This window comes from Hemitrygon akajei, chromosome 4 (genome assembly GCF_048418815.1).
Source record: "Hemitrygon akajei chromosome 4, sHemAka1.3, whole genome shotgun sequence".
Lineage (NCBI taxonomy): Eukaryota > Metazoa > Chordata > Chondrichthyes > Myliobatiformes > Dasyatidae > Hemitrygon > Hemitrygon akajei.
In genome coordinates, this window is record NC_133127.1 from 81,867,553 (window position 1) to 81,893,147 (window position 25,595).

At 39.5% G+C, this 25,595-nt stretch overlaps 2 protein-coding genes across 7 annotated transcripts in view; one reads left to right on the forward strand and one right to left on the reverse strand.

Moving 5' to 3' along the window:
- abce1 (ATP-binding cassette, sub-family E (OABP), member 1) overlaps window positions 1–7,954 on the reverse strand; it is a 35,104-nt gene extending 27,150 nt beyond the window's left edge. Inside the window, exons 1-7 of one of the 3 annotated variants that reach the window (XM_073042956.1) lie at window positions 7,798–7,954; window positions 6,273–6,395; window positions 5,347–5,432; window positions 4,278–4,375; window positions 3,298–3,415; window positions 2,203–2,340; window positions 986–1,055 (exon numbers count right to left, since the gene is read on the reverse strand). In XM_073042956.1, the coding sequence (XP_072899057.1) occupies window positions 986–1,055; window positions 2,203–2,340; window positions 3,298–3,415; window positions 4,278–4,375; window positions 5,347–5,432; window positions 6,273–6,375 (613 nt within the window). In that variant the 5' untranslated portion in view covers window positions 6,376–6,395; window positions 7,798–7,954. Of the gene's footprint in view, window positions 1–985; window positions 1,056–2,202; window positions 2,341–3,297; window positions 3,416–4,277; window positions 4,376–5,346; window positions 5,433–6,272; window positions 6,396–7,554; window positions 7,730–7,797 lie in introns of those variants that run through there. The other 2 variants (XM_073042958.1, XM_073042957.1) reach the window with 2 other exon arrangements.
- A 110-nt stretch (window positions 7,955–8,064) lies between these two features.
- anapc10 (anaphase promoting complex subunit 10) overlaps window positions 8,065–25,595 on the forward strand; it is a 41,580-nt gene continuing 24,049 nt past the window's right edge. The window contains exons 1-6 of one of the 4 annotated variants that reach the window (XM_073042960.1): window positions 8,065–8,278; window positions 8,661–8,730; window positions 13,807–13,858; window positions 14,672–14,806; window positions 18,103–18,193; window positions 22,064–22,184. In XM_073042960.1, coding sequence (XP_072899061.1) covers window positions 14,692–14,806; window positions 18,103–18,193; window positions 22,064–22,184 — 327 coding nt within the window. In that variant the 5' untranslated portion in view covers window positions 8,065–8,278; window positions 8,661–8,730; window positions 13,807–13,858; window positions 14,672–14,691. The remainder of the gene's footprint in view (window positions 8,279–8,660; window positions 8,731–13,806; window positions 13,859–14,671; window positions 14,807–18,102; window positions 18,194–22,063; window positions 22,185–25,595) is intronic. The other 3 variants (XM_073042962.1, XM_073042963.1, XM_073042959.1) reach the window with 3 other exon arrangements.

Sequence of the window (25,595 nt, forward strand, 5' to 3'; positions counted from 1 at the left end):
AATGCAGCCCCGATGATGCTCAAGATTGACAATGCCCAGGAGAAACCAGCTCACTTTGAGAAACCAGGACCTGGGTGTACGGTGCATCCCTGGCCGTCCCAGGACAGTTCATACCAGCCCCGAGGGGGCAAGAGGAAGAACCCGCAGCAGCCCTGGACAGACTATGCGAAAGGCTCGGCAACCTGGCCCCCATGCTGACTTCACAGCACAGACGGACCCCAACCCAGGTACCCAAAGACCTGCAGGACTGTAAGTTTGTGTTTGTATGAAGGGGCGGACACCGGGCACCGCTACAGCAGCCGTACGAGGGGCCGTTCAAGGTGACCAACAACAATGGGTCCACGTACGTTCTGGACATTGGGGGGAAAGAGGAGGTTTTCACGGAGGACCGACTCAAACCAGCCCTTGTGGACTTAGCGCAGCCGGTCGAGGTTCAGGCACCGTGGCGCAGTGGCAGACCTCCCAAACAGAGGCTGATCCAGACTGTGCACATTGGGGGGGGTGTATCGCCGGTTCTTGGGGGGGGGGGTTATGTGGTGACCCACTTTCTGCGCAGGCGAACCGGCTCACAAATAGCCAGCGCGGGGCGAGACTTTGGTAATGCACCTCTGATGTCATTTCCGCCCGGAGAGGGCGGGCGCTAGGGATTAAATGCCAGTGCCGCGAAGTTTGAATAAACTAGTCTCGAAACGACTTACCGACTGCGTGTCGTCTCTAGCTCTGTATGTAGTACATCGCTACAGTATTTCCCGACCCTGGAAACCCTTGCTCTCTAGACTTGTTATCAACTTATTTTTCGAATGGAATTTATGGATGGACAATTAAAAACTCAATAAATCCCTACCATTAATGCCCAAATCCGCCAAATGTACTTAACAAGGACAAATGGCACCCAAAAATATTTTGATATTTTAATGCATTGTGAATTAAACACTAATCTGGTAAAATCAAAGTATTTCAGAATGTTTAGCTTCAGTCTTCTTACCCAGATGTTCACAAATTATATCCTGTGTTTTGGTCTCATCTTTTCTGTCCAAAATAGAACCCACAGTGCCCTGGAAAAACAAAGTAAGAATGCAGCATCTGTAAGAAGCTTTTATTAAAGATCCATATGAATGGTTTTGCATTATTTCATTACATCTTAACAGTGTGCAATTTTCTTGACTAACACTGAATCTAGTGGACACAATGAAAAATTACACTTTGATCTCTGTCTTTAATCAGGAGGCAGCTGATGTTGTTTGTTTTGATACCATCATCTTATCTGCCAGATTTGGTGTCAACCAGGAAAACCACTGCACACTCTGCAACTCACTCTCTAGATTTACCAATGCCAAGGGTTAAATAGGAGTGGGGTTGAGAATTGAATTGTATTTGGCTCCCCAAATGCTATGAGGGAAAGAAGCAAGTTCTATGGGACAAGAAGACATTGAAAAAATGGGTCTCTAGGGCAGTCCTGTTTTGGAGGAGAAAGTACTATCATCTCTCATACACTCAATTTCTGTGAGTAGAAGTAATTTCACCAAGCCATAACAACACCAATATTGCCAAAAGGGTTACCCAATGATGTGTGGTTCATTGTTTGTAAATAAAGCATTGCCAAGTTCAGATGTGTGCAATGTAAAATAAACTTAGCAACTTAGCATGCTTGATTTCGCCTTTTTCCAAATCTAAAGAAAGATTTTGACATGGAATTTCAACTCCGATTTTCACCCATCAATGCTGCTCTGCTTGCTGGATGCTTTAAACTTCTAACTGTGCTCGACTTCCCAGTGTTTGTATTTATATGCTGTACTTATCATTTCAGGCTTAGTCGGCTGAAAACTGAATTTAGAAGAAGATGCATCACAATTACCTCTATTCAACAACATAACTAAATAGAGCTTTTGTTGAAAAAATAGAAGAGCACAGTGAAACACAAGGTAAATTCTGTACTATATATTGATGCAACATCCATTGGGCAATTATCATACCTGAATACTGTATTTGGCTGAGTTAACGCCACAACACTACTAAGAATCTTTTAAAGGTTACAATGTCTTTGAAATGAATTAATTATTTTATGATCTTCAAAATATATTACATCAAATAGGTGGTTTTGTTTTAAATTTTAACACACATTCAGTACAATTTCAAAAGTGCACAGGCCAAGCAATACAGACACATGTGATTGCTGAAGTATTATATTACATCAAAAGTTACCTTTACTGCTTTTGGAATCTGGTCCACATACTGGGGCTTGATTATAGCCTTTAGATCATCCTCTAAGATCTTTGTAAAGTAGTTCTGCAGTTCAGACCCTCGGAAATAAGTCAAAATTTCCTGCCAGTCAGGAGGATCCTATCAGAAAAACCACATGAATGGCAAGACTTGTAGAGCATCAGGAAAATAAAGCACAAGTGAAATTCACTCTGCTACCTATTTTATCAAAAATGTAAGAAACTTACTAATCCTCTGGCATTTTATCTTAGGTATAAGGGGCTCTCCCATCGCTTCCCTGAAAGTCTTTAAAATACAATCCATCTCTGAGGTGCTTCACCCTAGACGTTTGATTGATTTAACACATCTACTTTATATCTCAATAATTGTATTATCATTCAATTTATTTCAATATTTGTTGGATCTATCATGATGACAGAGCAACAATGGTGAAAATTTGTTGTTACATTCATTTAACAAAACTAGGACAGAATAAATCTAGGACTGCAAAGGCACTTAAACATTTTGAAATATGAAGCTTCAGAAATATCACTACCCCCCTCTAAAATGTACAGTTGTGCATGTTTTTCTTGCCCCGAGCAACCAGTAATTCTTAAAATGTAGAACAGTTATTTCAATGCACTTTTTAAATTACAGCTTGCACTATGGATAATGCCATAGATCCAGGGTCACAAGTTCAATTCCAAGCTAGCAATATGTCTGACTGGAAACTGCATTTTTTCTGTAGCTGAGTGGTTTTTCTCTCAAAAAGACAAAAATGTAGTCAAAAGTATAGCCTTTAGGTAAATGGAAAAAAATAAAGTATGAAATGGAGGGTATCTCAGAAATCTTACAAGGCTACAAGAAAATAAGAGGTGGAATGAAACAAAATTCCCAAGAACCAGGATAGACCTGTTGAACCTTCTGTGTAGGAGGGGGAGGGGAGAGATATAAACTAGGTGAAATCCATTATATTCAGATCAGTGAAACAGAATCAACAAAACTGTTTCATTTTATAAAAACAAGTCACTTGGACCAATTCTAAAAATTGTTAGCAATAGTAACTGATAACTGCAAAAAATAATAGAGAAAACTCACATCATATTTCCCCAGGTTAGGCTTCTGCTTTCCTGCTAGAATCTTCAGAGCTGTAGATTTTCCAATACCATTAGTTCCCACCAAGCCTAAAACTTCACCAGGGCGAGGAATAGGCAATCTAATAATGAGATTATTTGCAATCTGTGAAAATTCACACAACTATGAAAACACTGGTCCAGATGCTAGCCCCACTCTAATCCATATCCACAATCAACTGCACTTATACTTACTAGGTCTGGGGGTAAAAGGCCACCTCACTGGATAGAGGCATTCTTGTGCAGCAGCACATTCCCAACAACAACAGGAACTTCAGTGAAGTGATATGGTGACTTCACTGAAGTCCCTGCCCCTTCTCCATCATCCCCAACCAGAAATGCCCCAAATTCAGCTTTGCTGGCAATAAGACCTGAGAGATTTTAATAGGTTTCAATTGTCTGAATTCAGCAACAATAAAATATAAAATTACAAATTTCCAACTGAATACAAATACCTTAAAGTGTTTTGATTTGTTTGAAGTGCCTGTAGATTACATACTCATCAAGGTTAATAATGAACTATACAAATTTTTCATATAATGGTACGCTATAATTGAGCTGCAATGGGAATGAATCTACATTGAAATGAAGTTTAATTTTTTTTCAAACAATTAAGGTGGCTTACTACACAAGACAGCTGCAATCAGTGCAATTTTGATCAAGGAAGAGGAAAATAATTTTCAGCAAACAATCAACATGCTGTGACATTTGATTTTCTTTTAGCAGCATGGACTACTTATAAACTCAAAATTATTAAAATTTGAATGTAATGTTATTCCTCTCTAAACACGTTTTAACCATTTGAGAAACATGGAGAAACACGTACTGATTGAAACATACACATACATACACAAAGTTTTACATACACCATTTATTATTTGATGTTGTCTAAAACTACCAAGTAGCTTACAAAGTATTAATTTTTCTCCTGCATTGTTCCATTACCTGTGCAGCTTGAAGGAGTTTGCACAGTATCTATGTGTTGTCTCTTTGGCTAAATTGCTTGGCAGATTAACAATTGACAAAGCTCCAAAAGGGCATTTCTGAAACAGAAAATATTGATAAAAGGTCAAAATCACTTCATCTACTATTGATTACTGGCAACATAACCAATACAAGTGTATTTTATCTACTAAAAATGCCTATAGGTTATTATGGGTTTGGTTGAAGCAATGGACGTTCAATCTCGGCATTGACAAATACTGGTTGGAAAATTTTGTGGACAAGAACGCACAAAAGTTGCGGTGACTTGCATACTTTACAATAATCTAAAAGGAACCTTTATACTTAAAAAGAGGATTTCTGAAGTTCATTTCTGAAATGCTCCACTTGAGCATTTACCAGATGGTATTTTGTACTCTGTGATAGCAATGTAGATGTGTAAGCCACATTTAATTATCTCAGTGGCTAAAGTGGTAAAAAGTCAGTCAGCACAAATCATTCTGGCAAAAATAATTGAGGACCAATGCAGGTGCAACAAGCCACAGAGTGAAGAAAGTAATTTGCTTGGGGTACCAATCAATAATTCCTACAGGATAACCAATGAAAAGGCAACAGATTCAACTGTGATGCTCAATGCTATTAGTCTGTACATTCATTGTCCAATGATTACCTTACAGAGATTGTTGACTGACAATAGAAATTCACCCAGGAATGAATAAAATCCAGGGGGTAAGTCAAACCAGACTCTGCTTTTCCCTGCGTTCTTCTAACTGATAAGCTGCACAACATAACAATTGCCAATTGCAAATAATGTGACATCCAAGTACCAGAGGTGATAAGAAGCACAGAATCCTTAAGCAGTAAATTTATCTTAGAGATAAGCAAAATATAACATATGGAGATGAATAATGCTCCTTGTGCTAAATGCTATGAACCCATAATAAATGTCACGTTTAAGCGCTGAAAGTAAAATTCAGAAGTAACTTTGGATAACATTAAACAACAAGATTTTCAAAATAGCATAGAGGCCATGTGTTGGATCAAAGTTGGAAAAACCTGTAAGGCTGATTACCTTAATGCAAATACCACAACCGATGCAGAGAGTTTCTGAAATCCAGGCTATCTTGCTCTGGGCAGTAACTTCGATACAAAGCTTTCCTGTGAGAAAGAAAAACACTCTTTGAATGCTATCACTTAAACTGATCAGAAAGACACTTAATGGATATTTCCACATCTCTGTACTGAACATCTACAAACATATCATGGCTTCACGAAAAGTCACCATCAGCATAATTCTGTGGTAAGATGAAAGCAAAAACGAAAATACCAGAAATCTAATCTGTAAGATGGAAACCCTGGAGATGCTGCACAGCTAAGTGAGCACCGGTATAGAAAATGAATCACAAAATGCTTACAGCTTGGAAGGAGATCATGTCCAATGAGACCTCTGCAAAACAGCAATTGGCTACTTTAGGTAGGTGGCCCCAAAAATTAGGGGGCGTTACTGGATACGAGAAAGAATAGGTAACAGAAAAATAAGTAGTGGAATGGTTTGCTGAAAGCAAATGTACAATTGATGGACCAAATTGTTTCTTCCTGTGTGATAACAAATTATACAGAACAAATTAAATATTGTCAAGTAATTATATTGATTGAGAACTGAATTATGTAAACTACTCAGCAACATTTTACGTCCAAATCATTTCATCAGGCATCCTAAGACTGAATAAACACAAAATCTTTATTCACAGGATTGCTTCGTAATTGTCTAAAGTAACTGAAACAAGAGCATTTTTTTCTTAATATTAATGCACTGAGTTATATCTAAGGACAGGTATTCTCAACAGTAAATTCACTCTTTTTAACATTTTGCCAGCTTTTTTTAATGTTAAAAAAATACCCATGTTGATCATATTAAGTGTATTAAGCTAAATCCTACAAAATGACTATTTATCTTCTAATGTAATACATGAATAAGTTAAAGACAAAATTACTTACCCATTCGAACAACCGGACAACTCTTCTTGCACTCCTGACGGCATTTCTTAGGCTTGCACTTATCATGGCTAACAATAGCAATTCTGGTGAGTTTATCTGCCATTCTGTACCGTTCAGTTTATTCTGTGGCAAAAAAAAAATTATGCTGTATAGTGCCATGTGTGACTCAAGGACTGCAGAAAGAAATTTCCTTTAATAAGGTCTATTTAAGCGCAAGAACAAACTTAATAAACAGCGCTGCACACTATCAACCATCTACTGAACTTAAAACTATCAATTTTCAAATTTTACAGAACGTGTAAAAAAGATTAAATTTGATAAGGCATTTTGAAGAATGAGTGCAAGACACAGTCCTTTTAGACAAGGGATAAACACATCTTAACTTTCACTTCAGTATTAATTGAGTTTTACACATTTTAATATAGGCATATGGAGTACATATTTTTTGAAATTGCAACATCTAAGGCAACTACATTCAATTTCAAATTATCACTCTATAATTTCATTTGCCCTGCTTGACAATTCCATTCACATTGACATGTCACTAAGTGAATACACAGGTTATTACTATTACACTTTAATAAACGATTAAAAGCAATAGCTCAAAATGTTATCAGCACCATTTTTGATTATTGTGTGTTTAAATAAATGAAAGATCCAATAAAGTTATCAGTGGTTTCCATTTTAGCTAAAAAAAAATAACAAAATGAAACAATATCCAAAAGAATCAGATTTTGTGATTTAAAAAAAGTTCAAGAGCAAACCCGATTTCAAATTATCACTTCCTTCTGGCAGAAGTGAAGGAAAGCTTTCTCTGCTCACTGACTTCATTTTTATCAAAACAAACTATCTTAACGGTCTGACAATCGATCTTCAGTTCTGACAGTCTTCCACCTGAGACATTGTTTCTCCTTCCGTAGATGCTGTCGGACCTGTTGACTGTTTCCAGATTTTTTTCCCTAGAGAATCCCCTCCATCGGTAGTACTATTTTTTACAAGACACAACGTTAGCAATTTTGTAGATTTAAATATTTAGTTAAATTGTTAGGAAATTTGCAAATCCGACCTTGAGTTTCTAGAACGATGGATCTTCTGACAGGTTAAACGTTAAACTCCCTATCGTTTTCATCAAAAATGATTCTGCACTGTCAAAAGTTTATTTGTGTATCTTTCATAATAGAGGACATTCAAGCTTGCAAACGGCAATGTCCGGTTGAAACACGCTGAAAGGGCAAATTAACTTTAATTTAGGGGGATTTGGTTGAGTCGGCGGGAGACATACCGTTTAAACAGAAATCATCGGCTGAATGACTGTTTTGTTCTAAGCACAGCCCCATCCCTCTACTTTCCATATTGATGTTGCTAACTATCCATATTGGAACATCAACAGGCACCGCTGCGGCCTAGTGGGGCCAATTGGGCCGCGGCCTGGTTAACGCTGCAAGTTGCAGCAGCTCACTCACTTTCTCACGAACTCTCGCCCCGCCCGACGACACCTGGCAGCACCCACTATCACCCCAATTACCTGGCCTGGCCTGGCCTAGCCGGCCCTGATAGAGCAATTGCCTAGGTCTAACTTCTTATGAGGATAGTCTCCACGCCGACCATTCAGCTCCGCTGGCACGTTCCCTGGAGCCGCAGAAAACGCCGGGGAAGATGGCGCCCGACACGCATGCGCAGGGCCCACTCTACCAGCTCACCCGCCGAGGCACGCAAACGTAGTGACGTTTCGTACGCGAACCCCGAAGCCTTCCCCTTGCGCATGCGCCGCTCGCCTTCCGCTGTTAACGACGGGCAGGCGCGGTGGATGTCCGAAGCGGCAGTTTGTGACTCTCGGTTCGCACTCGCGCGTCCTTATCTAGCGGGAAGCACCTGTTGACCGAGCCCTGAATTCGCGTCAGTCACTGAGCAGGGCTCGAGAGGCGTGATTTCATGTGGTGTACTCGTCACCCCGGTTGTTCCCGCGCCGTTGTGCCGTTCGGCACCGTTACCGCTGCCACCTCCGGGTAAGCGTAAAGCTGTGTTCGCTGAACCCAGGGTATCCGCCTCCCCCTTATCATCAACGGGTTAACATCTGGCGGTACTCAGCAGGTCGGGCAGCATCCGTGGAAACGAACAGTCAGGACTTCGTGACGAAGGGTCTCGGCCCGAAACGTTGACTGCTCGTTTCCACGGATGCTGCCCGACCTGCTGAGTTCCTCCAGCGTGTTACTTTGACCCCAGCATCTGCAGAGTATTTTGTGCATTTAGGCAGTTCTGTGTGCTAATTGTGTTTTTGTGTATCCTTTCGTCTCCTGAGTATAGGCAATGAGGTTACAGTTGTGCCAAACATTAGGATTCACTGTCAGGCTTATTATCACTGATATATGTCTGTATTTTGTTTTATAGCAGCAGTATAATGCAAGACATAAACGCATCCTTCATACAAACTCTTCTCCCTCCTGTCATCTGGCAAGAGGTACGAAGCATTCGGGCTCTCACGACCGGACTGTCCAACAGTTTCTTCCCCCAAGTCATCAGACTCCTCAATACCCAGAGTCTAGACTGACATCTACATCATTTATTATTATATTGAAATTTGTCCTCTACTTGTGCCTATTGTCTTGTCTATTGTACTGCCCTGCACTGTTTTGTGCACTTTATGTAGTCCTGTGTAGGACTAGTCTAGTGTAGTTTTTGTGTTGTTTTACATAGTCTTGTGTAGCCTTGAGTTGTCTCACATAGTCTAGAGTAGTTTTGTATTGTTTCATGTAGCACTATGGTCCCGGAGGAATGTTGTTTTTACTGTGTACTGTACCAGCAGTTTATGGTCAAAATGATAATAAAAAGCAACTTGACTGAACATTACTTTAAGTTACAAAAGTAAATAAGTGGTGTAAAAAGATGAAAAACGTAGGTTTCATTGATCTTTCAGAAGTCTGATGGGGGGGGGGGGAGAGTCAGTTCCTATAAGGTGTGGCTTTTCACTCTCCTGAACCAATACCCGAATGGTAGTAATGTGGAAAGGGCATGTCTTGGAAGTTGAGGGTCTTTAATGATGGATGCTGCCTTCTTGAGACATCGCCTCTTGAAGATATCCTCGTTGGCAGGGAGGGGGGAGGGCTGTATCTTTGATGAAACTGGTGAGTCTTCATCACAGTTGTCTGTTTGGCTAAAAGTACTACTGTGTACAATGATAGATCTAGACTGGACAAATATGTACACTACTGGAAATTACCACATGATTGTTAGTGATGATTAGCAACACTTGATTATGGATAATACGCTTTGTGTTGAACTATAAAATGTATAGCACAGAATTTTTTTTTAAAACAGTATCTTTCATACTATGTTTAAATGTCCAACATGTCACTTCTACAGTCTTAATATGCTGGGTAAACCCTACATCTGCAAGAAAATTTGGTAACCTACATCACACCTTGATTTCAAAATTGGTTTGATGTTATGAGTTCTTAAAGCAAACCTTTCACTTGAGTAATACCTTTCCCAATTTAGCTTACCTTAGGTGTGGAAAAAGTACTTTTTAAAGTAATATAGCATTAGCCACATGGTATATGGCATGCTTTTCTCACAAGGCATGTGATAACAAAATACTCAAGGAACATAACAGCAGGCATAGGCCACCCTGCCATTCAAACTGATCTATGCTGATCTCAATTGCTCTTCTGTGCCATATCCTCATAACCCTAAATTTATGAATCTTTCAAATACTTACTATCTGGACTTCACCACTTCCTGGGTGGAGAATTCCAGAGATTTAATACCCTCTAAGAAATCTCGATGAACCTCAGTTAAATGACTAGTCTCTTATTTTGTAACTATGACCCCTTGTCCATGACCATCCCACTAATGAAAACATCTAGCACCTACTCTCTCAAGCCTGCTTTGGAACTTGTATGTTTGAGTGAGATCACCTCTCATACTTCTGAACCCCAAGAAATACAGACTCAAGCTGTCTGGGCTTTACTGATGGAACATCCTCTTCATCCTCGGGTTAGCCTAGCCCTTTGGACTGCCTCTAAGGCAACTAGATCCTTTGTTTTTAGGTCAGGATACCAATACTGCAGTTTTCCAGGTATGGCCTCACCACAACCTGCACAAGTGTAACAAAACCAAATAATTTAAAATTGCAACCAAATCTTGCATAAATATTCACTTGCCACAGGATTTTTTTAATGATGTGAAAGGAGTGAACTTGGTGGCAAAGGAATTTCATTGTTAAATTGGAAACAAATGTATAAATAACATGCATTAGTCATACATGCAAAGGCAGTTTCATTGCATATTTACATTGTTAATGACTTACAATTACAGTCGGCCCTCCTTATCCGTGAGGGATTGGTTCTGGGATCTCTCGCAGACACCAAAAAACGCAGATGCTCAAGTCCCTTATTCAACCTGTCTCAATGCAGTGGACCTTAGGATCCAACGGAACCGCAGACCTTATTTAACCTGACTCAATGCGATGGACGTTAGGACCTGCGGTCGAGCTCTGAATCTGCAGTGTTTCTGTTCATGAAAGTAATCATGATCACAATTGAAAATAAAGTGGAAATAATAAAGCGATCGAAAGAGGTGAAACACCATCGGTCATTGAAAAAGCATTAGGCTACAGTCGGTCAATGATCAGAACAATTTTAAAGGATAAAGTGAGAAAGGCCCTGCCCCGATGAAAGTTACAATTATTACTAAGCAACGCAGTGGTTTAATTATTGGGTTTTGGGTTTTTGTTCCTCCACATCAACCCGGCACAGATGGAGAGCGCGCTCGGAAGTGGTCCGTCACTGGATCGAACTTGGGGACTTACCAAGCCCGGCACTGAAACATACATTCTTAAGTGTTTTATATGCATAGAAAGGTAAAATATATACTACATACCAAGACAAATGTTTGACTGATGCTAAATAATACCGGATGTACCTGTTCAGACTTACACAGTAAGGGAACTTCCGATTTTTTTAATGATCCCGATCCACGGTAACCTACGCACATCCTCCCATATACTTTAAATCATCTCTAGATTACTTATAATACAATGTAAATGCTATGTAAAATAGTTGTTATACTGCATTGTTTTGGGAATAATGACAAGAAAAAAAAGTCTATACATGCTCAAACAACAAGTGCTGGAAGAGCACTTCCAGGTTTTCTCAATTTGCGGTTGGTTGAATTCGCGCATGCGGAGCTCACGGATAAGGAGGGCCGACTGTATTTAGGCCTTTAAACAAGGCATACTGTTTAAATGTGCTTCAGAAGTGTGTTATCAAATGGCAGTTATGAACCAGTCACTTGTACTAGGACTAAAAACAAACAAAATAGAGAATCATATTTTGAGGGTGTATGTGAGAGAGAAAGCTGGTAAATTAAGGGTGTGCATAAGGCCAATACTGAAAGTGTGCAGAGCTCAGAGTTTTATGATTTGACATAATTAAAGAAAGATGGTGGTTTCATTTGTCCATTTTGATAAACAAACTGTAAACTTTGAAGCCTTGAGTTAATGTTGGTTAATGAAATCGGGACTGATATGTGAATGGGACGTGGTGCGAATTGGGCAAAGTTTGTCAGAGTTTTGAAAGAGTTTTCTACTTTTAGTATTGTGTAGCTGTCAACAGTGAGTAAAACTGTCAATGGCACTTCTGTATATTTAACATTAAATGTGGTTAAAGTGTGGTAATGTTTGCACTTTGTTACGGAACTCTACTTTTTTGGAAAACAAGCTTTATATGAAATTTATATGAATTTGTATAGCTTGTAGTCTAAAGTGCTTTCTATTCAACTGCAGTTTTGTCTTGCATTGAACACACGAGTGTGAAACAATTTCAACTTTTGCATTAGAATTTTCTTTCTAATTGTTAATGCACAGATCCAAGCATGTCATATTTTAAAGTCACTCTAGAGAAGGGTATAACTGAAGTTTTTTTTTCACTTTATGGGATTATGGTTATCAGTTACAAGGCCAATGTTTATTGCTCATTTCTAATTCTTGAAGGGGAAGACAATGAGTCACTCTCAGTGATAAAGATGAACCACTCCATTCCTATCAGTGAAGGCTAGAGTTTCTCAGAAATTATACTTGGTGACCTTTTATTCCCTCAAGTTGAGCTGATCCATGTTTGGAGGGGAGCCTTTAAATTGCAATGTTTTTAATGTCACGTCATTTTGGAGGCAATTGTGGGGTTTGCTGAGTAACTGCTGAGAATTTGTAGTCTCAATGTGATGAATGTTTAGGGCAATGGTAAGAGTGCTGATCAGGTGGGACGCTTTGCCTTGTATGGCTTCAAGCTGCCGGAGTGTTGCATTTTGGGAGCTACACTTGTCCAGGCAAGTTGTGTGCATATGGTGGAAAGGCTCTGGAGTGTCAGATGGTGATTTACCTGGTGTACAGTACTCTTGCAGCCTTAGTTGCTGATCCAGTTGAGCTTCTTGTCAATGCAGATCTGAAGAATGTTCATGATTTTTCACCTCAATGGCCACCCTGTTGAATGTCATGGGTAGTTAGTTAACATCCCTCTTGTTAGACAAGGTTATTGCTGGATGTCTTGACCAATAAAATGTCCCCTTCACCATCAGTTCACTGGAACTCACAAATGAACATCAGGACCTCATGGCTGGCAGTGAGTGGGATCCTCACTGTCAGGTCCTTCCTGTACAAATGACATTATCATCCTTAATGCACGCTGCCTTTGGAATAGCTGTCGTGGAAAAGATGGTCACCCACCTCTTTGTAGGCTCTGGATTTGCAAAGAGGGTGTGTGGACAGATACAAGTGTCCATGAAACCAGTTCATCTACAGCAGCTGCATAATAGAAGACTGCTCTCTGGGTTGTTCCTGGGGACACACTAAGACAGACATCAAGGTCACCAAGTCGGTGAAAGGAGCCCCTCGATCTTGCAGCAGAGTATGACTTTTCTAAAGGAATGAATCAGACTGGCATAGTCCAGACTGCAGGAGTCTATTCTAAGGATGTACTGAAACATGGTGTACCAATGCAGAGTCATCATATAGGCTCCTCCATTGCCACACCGCATTGAGACAGGTTGAATAAGGGACTTGAGCATCTGCGTTTTTTGGTATCCGCGAGGGGTTTCAGAACCAATCCCTCGCGGATAAGGAGGGCTGACTGTAATATGATACAAAGATGGCTATGTTAATGGGTTGTATCTTGCAACTTTAGGAAGTTATTAGTAAATATATATTTTGATATCAACATTTAGTCTTAATAGTCATTTTCAGGACTCTTCATCTTGCATTCTTGATATTTATTGCTTATTATGTTCTTTTGTTCTTGCACATTGCACTTGTCCTGTTGGGTATGGTCTTTGATTGATTCTATTATGGTTCTTGGGTTTACTCAGTATGCCCACAAGGAGACAAATCTTATGGTGACATTACAGTATGTACCTTGATAATAAATTTACTTTGAACTTGGTGAAATTTTATTATATCCATAATTTTAGTATAATAAGTTATGATATGTCCATTTCTGTCTTAGTGTTAGACATCATGTGGTGATGTTATTGTGTTTTTTTGTAGATTGAAACCTCTGAAGAACCTTTCTCCAGAAATTATGCTAAAAAGAAGTTTTGTATGTTTGCTATTCATTTAAATTTCACCTTCCTTAATTTATTGCTATTTCAAGTTCAGTTTTAAAATGTTAATTTAAAATTGACAACATTTACTTTAGGGTTGCTAAATGCAAATAAAGAGCACCTTATTATCAAATGATATGTACATGTGTATTGATGGTGACAAATATTCTGCAGCACAGATATATCTAGCTGCCTGCCCTTGGTCCGTGCTTTTTCTTCTGATGTGGCCTCAGAGATAATCTTCCTCTAAGAGCCCAGCTTTCATATGGCAGATTGCAGTGTGGATCTGCCTCTAGTGAAATACTGGTTACTCCTTAGAAAGGCATTGGCAGCTAGTAAGGCTGTGCCCTCAGCTCTCAGCATGTAACTTACAAACATTCAAAATCATCTGGGATCTTTTGAAAGAAAACCAGTTTTAAAAAAGTTAAAATTAGTTAAATAGTGAAAATGATGAAGACATGCATAATTTTCTCTAGCAGCCATTTCTTCACTTCATTTTCATGGAATAATTGCTCTAGTATGAGGCCATTTTCACAAGATGTTCACTGGGGCACTGCTGAGACAGTTGGCAGTTTGGAAAGGACAGATGGTACTGACTGAAGCCTGCTCTTGACTCTAGTACCCAGATGAGAAACTGATAGGTAGGGTAGTACAAGCTTTTGGGGAGGACGTGCAACCTTTAGTGAAAATATCATTAGCACTTAAAACTACAACAGGTGCATTTCTTGTCCACATTGAATGTAAATGCGTTTTCTGAAACATTACTTTGTTTTTAACAACTACAACTGTAATCATATAATCTGTTGCAGATCAACAGTAGTTAGGAAGAATGACCACTCCAAGTAAGACACCCCCTGGAGATGACCCAAAGCAGCTGGAACGAACTGGTACAGTGCGAGAGATTGGTTCACAGGCTGTCTGGTCCTTGTCTTCATGTAAACCAGGTAAGCCCTGAATATTGCTTGTGTAATCATTTGACTTTGCTTTAGTTTCTTGCTCCTAATTGTACATAAAATAAAATGAAGTACTATATAATGTGGTATTCCATTCTACGAGATAGCCCCAAGTGTTCCAGTTATCAATAGGCAACACAGTTGAAAATGTGTAAGTGGTCATGAATAACAAACTAAAACTTTGGTTTTAAACTGCAACTAGAATCCTGTTAACTTTGTTGTTCTGGAAATCTTTCTTTCCTCAAAAATATTAAAGAATTCATCAAAAAATAAGAACAAATATGCACTACAGCACCATATTTGCATGTTAACAACTTTATCCTTTCAAATCGAATGTGTCCTGATTTGGATGATAAATAGCAGGTTCTGCATCAAATATGAAAGTGTTGGTAATTGCTAGCTTATTATACTGAAATTCACAGTATGAATGTCAGGGTATGTATATGTGCCCAAGGGCATATATATTTTGCACTGTACTGTCTTTGTCAAAGTGGAGCAGAGAGCGAGTTTATAAATATAGCAGGAGCAAAAGATGTTGGGAATGGTGAGGATCGGGTGCCACAGGAGGAGTCTGGGACAGGTGGTAGAAAAGGAGTGTGGGGTGGGGTGGGGGGGGGAGAAATGGTACAGGTGCAGACAAGCCCAGTCCTGAGTCATCAGGCAAGGTCATTTGATTCCAAGCAATTGGTCATTATAGAATATCTCTTTGGTGCTTCCCGCCTCTCTCCCCAGTTCTGTTGCTACTCTCCCTAGGAGTGTGCGTCCTGCAAAGATCACACAAAGACCATAAGGTGCAATACTGAAGGAGGTAAAAAAGGACCCAAGAGCATCAACAAAAGACCTGCAGAACTCTCTAGAACTTGCTGAATTCTCTCCATGTGTCCACTATAAGAAAAACACTGAACAATGGTGTTCATGGAAGGACACCACGGAGGAAACCACTGGTCTCCCAAAAAAAACCATTGCTGCACGTCTCAAGTTTGCAGAAGAATGCCTGGATGTTCCACAACGCTTTTGGGACAATGTTCTGTGGACAGATGAGACAAAAGTTGAATATTTTGGGAGAAATGCACATTGCTATGTTTGGAGGAAAAGGGGCACTGCACACCAATGCCAAAATCTCATCCCAGCTGTGAAGCAGGGTGGAAAGAGCATCATGGTTTGGGGCTGCTTTGCATCCTCAGGGCCTGGACAGCTTACAATTGTGGAGTGAACAATGAATTCAAAATTGTATCAAGACATTTTACAGCTTTCACTTGAAGCTCTATAGAAGTTTGATGATGCAATAAGACAAAGATCTGAAACACGGAAGTAAATCAACAACTGAATGGGTTAAAAAGAAGAAAATTTGTGTTTTGGAATGGCCAGGACAGAGTCCAGACCTTAACCCAATTGAGATGCTGTGGGAAGACCTGAAGAGAGCTGTTTTATGCAAGGTATCCCTGAAATATTGATGAATTGACACAGTTTTGTATGAGAAATGGTCCAAAATTCCTCCTCGTCATTGTGCAAGTCTGATGAGCAGCTACTCGAAAGGTTTAGTAGAAGTTATTGCTGCTAAAGGAGTTACTAAATAGAAGGGTTCACATACTTTTTCCAGCCTGGAATGTGAACAATTAAACAATATATTCAATAAAGGCATGGAAAGTACAATTGTGTTTTTCTATTATTGTGATTTAGATGAAGATCAGACCACATTTTATGAGTAATTAATGCAGAAAACCAGGTAATTGCAAAGGGTTCAGAAACTTTTTCTTGCAACTGTATGTGTGCTTTATATTGAGACTAATGTTGAGACTCTATATTCAATTTGGATTAACACTGGATTTGACCCTAGTATGTGAAATTTAATTTAAAAAACATGCAGGTTGTAAATCCAGTATGATATACGGGTATCATAAACCTGGCACTATCAGATCAGATATTTGATATTGAGTATTTGTGTTTTGTATTGGAATTGCTGAAATAAACTTCAGTTAACTCTCCAGCTAACTTTTCTATCAGGTTTTAATCATGTACAGCCCTTCGCTGCCTCCACCTTTCACTTCCCAACCCCTATCACTATCTCCATCTGCTTATCACTCTTGCTCACCTGGATCCACCTATCACTTGCCGGGCATTTCTTCAGCCTTTCCCCTCACTTCTTTATACTAGTTACCTCCCTTCTATTTTTCAATCCAATGTAAGATCTCAACGCAAATCACTTTGTATTTATTTTCCTCCTGTCCTGTTGTGTTACTCTAGCAGTTTGCTTTTTGTTCTAACATCTTTGTTGATTCTCCCCCATTTCCCCTGTTTTAGTGCTTTATGCAAATGTGATTGGTCTAACATTTGTTCTGCCTGCATAAAAGATAATCATTTTTCTATATATTGGAACTCAGTTATGTTCACAGATCCCTCACTGACAAAACTCCTCATTTCAGGATGCCTCTGATCAAGGATTTGCTTGAGTTCTTTTTCTAGAGATGTTAGATCATGCTTGATTTATGTGGCCATTTTGACCTTTTGCTTCACTGCAGCTGTAAATGGGCAGCTGTTATACCAAGGAGAGCAGGTTATGAAAGCTTATGTTGTCAAAGGCCTTTCCAGCTCTTTCTGAATGTCTGTGCCGATAGGTTCTCCTATGAACTGCTGGCATAGGGTAAATACAATTTAGCTGGTTGGGCTTGGGTATCTTCAGGGTTGGAATTAAATCATGCCAAAGATGTAATTTTACCTTCTTTAATCAATGGAAGCAGAGTTCAGTTTGAAACTGTTGGATGCTAACAGGTAGGAGAGAGGAGGAGGAGGAGCAAAGTGACATAATCAGAGTATAATATCCAATCAAAAAGTGTAGTTTGATTAAATATTTCCTGCAGATATTCTGCAGTCTTCTTTTGAACACGTTACATATTGTGTGTTTGCAAGGCAATATAATTTCTACCGCTGTTTTTAAGATGCCATCACAATTTTGAAATTGACTTTAGTTCAAAATGCTTGAATGATTAAGCAGTTACTCATTAAATCTAGATTTGTTAAATAGTGGGTTGTCTGAACACGATTTTGACTAAAATTGAATGTGAAATTCTATTTTTAACATACATTGTTCTGCTAGTGAATTCCTGTATCAATAACCTGTAATGCTGAAAATTTCATCTGGGTAAGTGCAAATATTCAAGGTAAAGAACATAATTTAAGGTATTGCAGCTAAATCTAAAGTTTAAAGTTTAATTTTGTATTTATGAGCAATAATAATACTCATTTGACTCAACAATTAGGAATACAGTGAAATTTGATTGCTTTATTAGGATTTGGTGTGGATCAGTTACGTGATGATAACCTGGAAACATACTGGCAGTCAGATGGATCTCAGCCTCATCTTGTAAACATTCAATTCAGGTATGACAATACAGCAAAATATTGGTTCAGCTGATTAGAAATATTGAAAATGCCTGTTCCAGTTAGCATAATGTACATTACGCCATTTCTTTTTTTTCCTCTTCAATGTCATATTGTTTGCTTATAGCATCTTATAGCCACTGTATTGGCACTCAAGAAAATAAAAGCACGTTTCATTTTATGTTCCAACATTTGGCAGCATTTAATGAGATTTTTCTGAACTGGTTGGCGATGCTTCTAGAAGAGGAAAGATAAGAGAGCCAGTCCCCGAAATATGTGAATGGCATAGAGAATGATGGAACAAAAAAAAAGGCAGTGGATATTGGCAGCCTTGCTGCATGTCAGGTGAATAACATGAGTGAGAACTAAACTGAAGTAAGCAAGGTGACTGGGGAGGTTAAAGGAAAAACAGATGCGCAAAAGGAGAAAGTAAGTTTGCAAATGATTTGCAGGTAGGTGAGGGGCAAAGAGTATGCTCTATGCATAGAACTACAAAGTAAGAATAGTCTACGTTTTGGCATTCCTTTGGAATTGCTCAAGGTTTATGGATTCTGAGATGACTGATGAGACTTGTGTGGGAGCCCAGACTCACCATACCAATTAAGCCAGAAATGTCTGATGGGATGGGTAGGTGGTGAGGTGGTCTCCCTCTTCCGCTTTTTATGCTAGCTTCTGTTGTAATGTTCTCAGTACCAATCCAACTTGCTGTCTCAGTCATAGGGCCAATGGGGATGGAGTACTTCTTTTGCTGAGAGACTCAGACTATTCTTGAGCTTTTTCCTCCGTCCACCTGCCATTCATGACCAGTGTCAGAGTTAAGAGTAGAATATTTATGTATCTGTCTTTAATCAGATAAATTAGTACTATCAAAATCTGTTGGAAACTGGATGTAATATCTCAATTTTTACCCAATCTACAAATTATATTAAAAGGTTGGTTATGTTTTATGGCATATAAATCCGGAATAAATGCTTCCCAATTTGTGAGGGACATGGGAAATGGAAATTGCAAAAGATCTTGCCTTCATTCCAAAATATATGGACATGTCTCACAACTATGTGCTGGTTGTTTAATCTGTTAGTAATGCTTTGAGAAACATTCATCAGGAGAAAATCAAATTTAAGTAACTAATAAAAATTAAAGGAGAAGCAACACAGATCTGATAAAGGCAAACCATGCTGATTAATATTATTCAATTTAGTAATGTGACAATAAAGGAGGCAAGTAAAAGGGTTTCAGTAATGTCAATGTAATTTTTAAAGTGTCAAATCCCACCCAAAAGCTGGTTAGCAAAATACAAGGACAGGAAGTAGAGAGTCAGTGTCTTAATGGCAGAAAGTTATGAGTCACAAGACCATAAGATATAGGTGCAGAATTAGGCCATATGGCCCATCAAGTCTGCTCTGCCATTCAATCAAGGTTGATCCTTTTTTATCCCCTCCTCTGTCCCATTCCCTAGCCTTCTCCCTGAAACCTTTGGTGCCATATTTAAGCAAGAACCTACCAAGCTCTGCCTTAACTATACCCAACGACCTGGTCACCACAGCTTCCACAAGTTCACCACCCTCTGGCTAAAGAAATTTCCCTGCAACTGTTTTCAATGGACGCCCGTCTATCCTGAGGCTGTGTTCTCTTGTCCTGAACTCCCCCACCATGGGGAGGTCATTTTATATAACTGACAGGATAAGTAGTATCTTTGTTAACATAGTTTCTTATAGAAACATAGAAAATAGGTGCAAGGAGTAGGCCATTCGGCCCTTTGAGCCTGCACCACCATTCAGTATGATCATGGCTGATCATCCAACTCAGAACCCTGTACCTGCTTTTTCTCCATACCCCCTGATCCCTTTAGCCACAAGGGCCATATCCAACTTCCTCTAAAATATAGCCAATGAACTGGCCTCAACTGTTTCCTGTGGCAGAGAATTCCACAGATTCACCACTCTCTGTGTGAAGAAGTTTTTCCTCATCTTGGACCCAAAAGGCTTCCCCTTTATCCTTAAACTGTGACCCCTCGTTCTGGACTTCCCCAACATCGGAAACAATCTTCCTGCATCTAGCCTGTCCAATCCCTTTAGAATTTTATACGTTTCAATAAGATCCCCCCTCAATCTTCTAAATTCCAGTGAGTATAAGCCTAGTTGATCCAGTCTTTCTTCATATGAAAGTCCTGCCATCCCAGGAATCAATCTGGTGAACCTTCTTTGTACTCCCTCTATGGCAAGAATGTCTTTCCTCAGATTAGGGGACCAAAACTGCACACAATACTTTAGGTGCGGTCTCACCAAGGCCTTGTACAACTGCAGTAGAATCTCCCTGCTCCTGTACTCAAATCCTTTTGCTATGAATGCCAACATACCATTTGCCTTTTTCACCACCTGCTGTACCTGCATGCCCAGGTACATGCCCACCTTCAATGACTTCAATGACACGCAGGTTTCGTTGCACCTCCCCTTTTCCTATCGGCCACCATTCAGATAATAATCTGTTTTCCTGTTCTTGCAACCAAAGTGGATAACCTTACATTTATCCACATTAAATTGCATCTGCCATGAATTTGCCCACTCACCTAACCTATCCAAGTCACCCTGCATCCTCTTAGCATCCTCCTCACAGCTAACACCGCCGCCCAGCTTCGTGTCATCCGCAAACTTGGAGATGCCGCATTTAATTCCCTCGTCTAAATCATTAATATATATTGTAAACAACTGGGGTCCCAGCACTGAGCCTTGCGGTACCCCACTAGTCACTGCCTGCCATTCTGAAAAGGTCCCGTTTACTCCCACTCTTTGCTTCCTGTCTGCCAACCAATTCTCTATCCACATCAATACCATACCCCCAATACAGTGTGCTTTAAGTTTGCGCACTAATCTCCTGTGTGGGACCTTGTCAAAAGCCTTTTGAAAATCTAAATATACCACATCCACTGGCTCTCCCCTATCCACTCTACTAGTTACATCTTCAAAAAATTCTATAAGGTTCGTCAGACATGATTTTCCTTTCACAAATCCACATACAAGTGTACAGGCTAATATTTCAAACATTGCAGCTAACACCTGCAAATTTGCAGTTTTGATAAGTAATGAGGATCATAATAGAAGACAGTGGGAGGACACAATCTCATACTTGACTAGTTCCTTGATACCATATTGAGTGAATTGCATTGCTTAAAGGTTGGATTCTTTAATGAAGATTGTTGGAAAGATCTGAATTAAATTGTTCTCCGAACTTCTGGATAAATATGGTTCTAAATACCTCAGCCTTTGGCACTTTTACCAGGCTTGGTCATGCAAGATGGAGATCATCTAATGACCTCTTTAACTTGTTAACTAATAAATTAACTAAAGGTCATAAGAATGTACTTATAATCTAGAATGTCAGTTGTGGAATCACTTAGCTCACACACTGACTATGAACAAAATTTCACATGCTGGTTTTTCTGTTTAGCATGTGTATAATCCTGTGCTACATGTTCACAAGATTGGTATCAAAGCTGGGTGCAGCTCTTGCCATGCTCTTCTTACCTTATTGAATGATTGTTGCTTCTATTTAGATAGCTATGATAGGGTGGGCTATATTAGGCTATTGAGATTTATTTTTCCAGCCCACCGTATAGAACAGAGATTCCCAACTTAGGGTCCACAGCCCTCTTGGTTAATGGTAAAGGTCCATGACATAAAAAAGGTTGGAAACCCCTGGTGTAGAAGTTCAATAGTGAAATTACAGTAAGTTGTGGTACATTTGTGTGATTTTTATATTTTAATATAATGCATCAGAGCTGATTTAATAAAAATGTTGTAGCTGCCCTTGATCAGTTTTTGACCTGTATGTATTTGATTATTGGTTACTGAGAATAAATTGTTCTCATAGACGAAAAACAACTGTGAAAACCTTGTGTATTTATGCTGACTACAAATCTGATGAAAGCTATACACCAAGCAAGGTCTCCGTCAGAGTGGGAAACAACTTTCATGATCTTAAAGAAATGCGGGTATGTTTACTATATTGCTGCTCATGATGTTGGCTTTGATATTTAAGTCCTTCTCATCTTTCAGGGCATTCCAGACTAATAATTTAGAAACAAATGTATTTTTTTGCCTGTATGGCCCTCATGTTTGTATACAAATGCAACTAGAACAAAGGTTGAGATTTTGCACGTAGCTGTGAGAATAGTAGAGCAGTGCTAGTGGGAGATCTAAATGTTCCTGCTGTCAGCTGAGCCACCCAGAATGCAAAGGGCTTGCATGGAGTGGAATTTGGGTAGTGCTTCAAAGACAGTTTCCTCATGAGGAACATACTCAGGAAGGAGCAATACAGCATCTCTTCTTAGAGAACAAGGTGGACCAGGTAACTTAGGTGGAGGTTGGGGTGCACTTTGGGTCCAGTGACCACAATTCTGTTAGTTTTAAATCACATATGAAAAAAAGATAGAACAGGTCCGCTAGTAAAACTCTTGAACCAGAAGAGGGCCAACTTTGAGGGCATTGGGCAGAATCTAACTGGAGTCGACTGGGTGACTTTATGTAAAGGCAAAGGAATAGTTGACAAGTGGGAGGCTTTTAAAAGGGTCATATCGAGAGTGCAGAGGCAGCAGGTAGGGTGAAGGGTAGTTCAAGGAATCCTGATTGATACGAGATATTGAGGCATTGATAATGAAAAAGGAAGCATACATTGTTATTAGACAGCGGCATATGAATGAATCTCTCGATGAATATAAAATGTTTAAGAGCAAGCTTAAGAGGAAAATCAGGAGGGCAGAAAGAGGGTACGAGATGGACTTGGCAGGCAGGGTTACAGATAATCCAAGAGGTTCTTCAGTTAAGGTAACAGTAAAAGAGTGACTAGACAGAGACCAAGTTTTCTTAAAGACCACCAGGGCTGCAGAGATTGTGGAGATTTTTTTGTCTATTTCTTCACGATGTTTACAAAGGAGAATATCATTGATGCCAAAGTAGTATGAGGGTAATATACAGTTAGGTCCTGGAACATATGCATATTATGATGATGGAGGTATTTGCAGTTTTGAACTTTATTAAAGTCAGGTTTGACCAAATGTATTCCCTGACCTTTTGGGAGGTCAGGGAAGAAATTGCAGAGGCCCTTGTAGAGATATTTGCTTCATTGTTAGCCTCTAGTAAAATCCCAAAAGGCTGGAGGGTAGCTAATGTTGTTCCATTGTTAAGAAGGTTAGTAAGGACAAGTCAAGAAGCTACAGTTTGTTGAGCCAAACTTCAGTTGTAGCAGTTACTAAGGGTCAAGATCGACCATCACTTGGATGGTCAAAGTCTGATCAGCAATAGAAAGTGTGGTTTTGTGCACTGGAAATTATGTCTGTGAGATCTTCTGGAGTTTGTTTTTTGAAGTGGTAACTAAGGGGATAGATAAAAGCAGGGCAATGGATGATGTTTATTTGGACTTCAGATGGACTTTGACAAGATTTTTCATGGCAGGCTGATCTGGAATGTTAAATCACATGTGGTTTAGAGGGAGAGTGCAGTAAATTCAGAATTGGCTCTTTTAGGAAGCAGAGGATAATGATTGAAGGTTGGTTTTCCGACTGGAGGTCTGGGTCAGTGTTGGGACTTCTTATTCGTCATGTATGTAAATAATTTGGATGTAAATGTACAGTGCCTATAAAAAGTATTCACCTCCTTTCATGTTTTATTGTTTTACAATGAATCATACTGTGATTTAATTTGGCTTTTTTGACATTAATCAACAGAACAGACTTATGTCAAAGTGAAAACAAATTTCTACATATTGGTCTAAATTATTAGTTACTAAACACAAAATAATTGATTGTGTAATTACTCACCCCCTTCAAGCCAGTATTTAGTAGATGCACCTTTGGCAGCAACTATAGCCTTGTTTCTGTGGATAGCTGTGAACATCTGGACACTCCAATTTTTCCCCCATTCTTTACAAAACTGCTCAAGCTCTATCAGATTGCTTGGGGATTGTAGGCGAACAGCCTTTTCAAGTCCAGCCACAGATTATCAATTGGATTGAGATCTGGACTCTGACTTAGCCACTCCAGGACATTTACTCTGTAGTCTTTAAGCCATTTCAGTGTAGCTTTGGCTTTATGCTTGGGGTCATTGTCTTGCTGGAAAACAAATCTCCCAAGTCGCAGTTCTCTCACAGATTGCATCAGATTTTCCTCCAGGATTTCTCTCTATCTTGCTATATTCATTTTACCCTCTACCCTCACAAGCCTTCCAGGGCTTGCTGCAGTGAAGCATCCCCACCACCATACTTCACAGTAGGGAAGGTGTGTTTTTGATAGTGTGCAGTGTTTGGCTTATACCAACCATAGCATTTAGTCTGATGGTCAAAAAGCTTAATTCAGACCAGAGAACCATCTTCCAGCTGGCTTCAGAGTCTCCCATATGCCTTCTGGCAAACACTAGCTGAGATTTCATGTGAGTTTTTCATCTGTTCTTTCTATTTGCCACTCTCCCATAAAGCTGCGGCTGAAGTACCCGGGCAGCAGTTATATGCACTGTCTCTTCCATCTCAGCCACTGTAGTTTGCAACTCTTCCAGAGTTGTCATAGGTCTCTTGGTGACCTCCCTCACTAGTCCCCTTCTTACACAGTCACTCAGTTTTTGAGGATAGCCTCCTCAGACAGATTTCCAACTGTGCCATATCCTTTCCACTTCTTCATGATTGACTTAACTGTAGTCCAAGGGATATTCAGTGACTTGTGCTTTTCAATAAACTTTTCACAGAGTTGCTTGGAGTGTTCTTTTGACTTCATGATGTAGTTTTTGCCAGGATACTGACTCCCCAGTAATTGGACCTTCCAGATACAGGTGTATTTTTACAATCAATTTAAACACTGTGACTGCACACAGGTGATCTCCATTTAACTAATTATGTGAGTTCTAAACCCAGTCTGCTGCACCAGTGACGATTTGGTGTATCATATTAAAAGGGGTGAATACTAATGCAATCAATTATTGTGTTTTATATTTGGAATTCATTTAGATCACTTTGTAGAGATCTGTTTTCACTATGACATGAAAGAGTCTTTTTCTGTTGATCAGTGTCAAAAAAAAGCCAAATTAAATCCACTGTGATTCAATGTTGTAAAACTTGAAAACATCCGGGGGGGGGAGGGGGAATACCTTTTATAGGCACTGTACATGAAATGATTAGCAAGTTTGCTGATTATACTAAATCATGGGGTCTTATTGATAATGAAGTGGGTTAAAATGAATTAAAAAGATCTTGATCAATTAGGAAAATAATTTTCAATGTAGATGAGTGTGAGGGGCTGCATTTTGGACATTTAAACCAGAGTTTGGCCTAAGTGAATGACAGGGTACTGATGAGTGTTGTGGAACAGAAAGACCTAGCAGTACATGTGCACAGTTCGCTGTAAGCTGCCGTAGAAGCG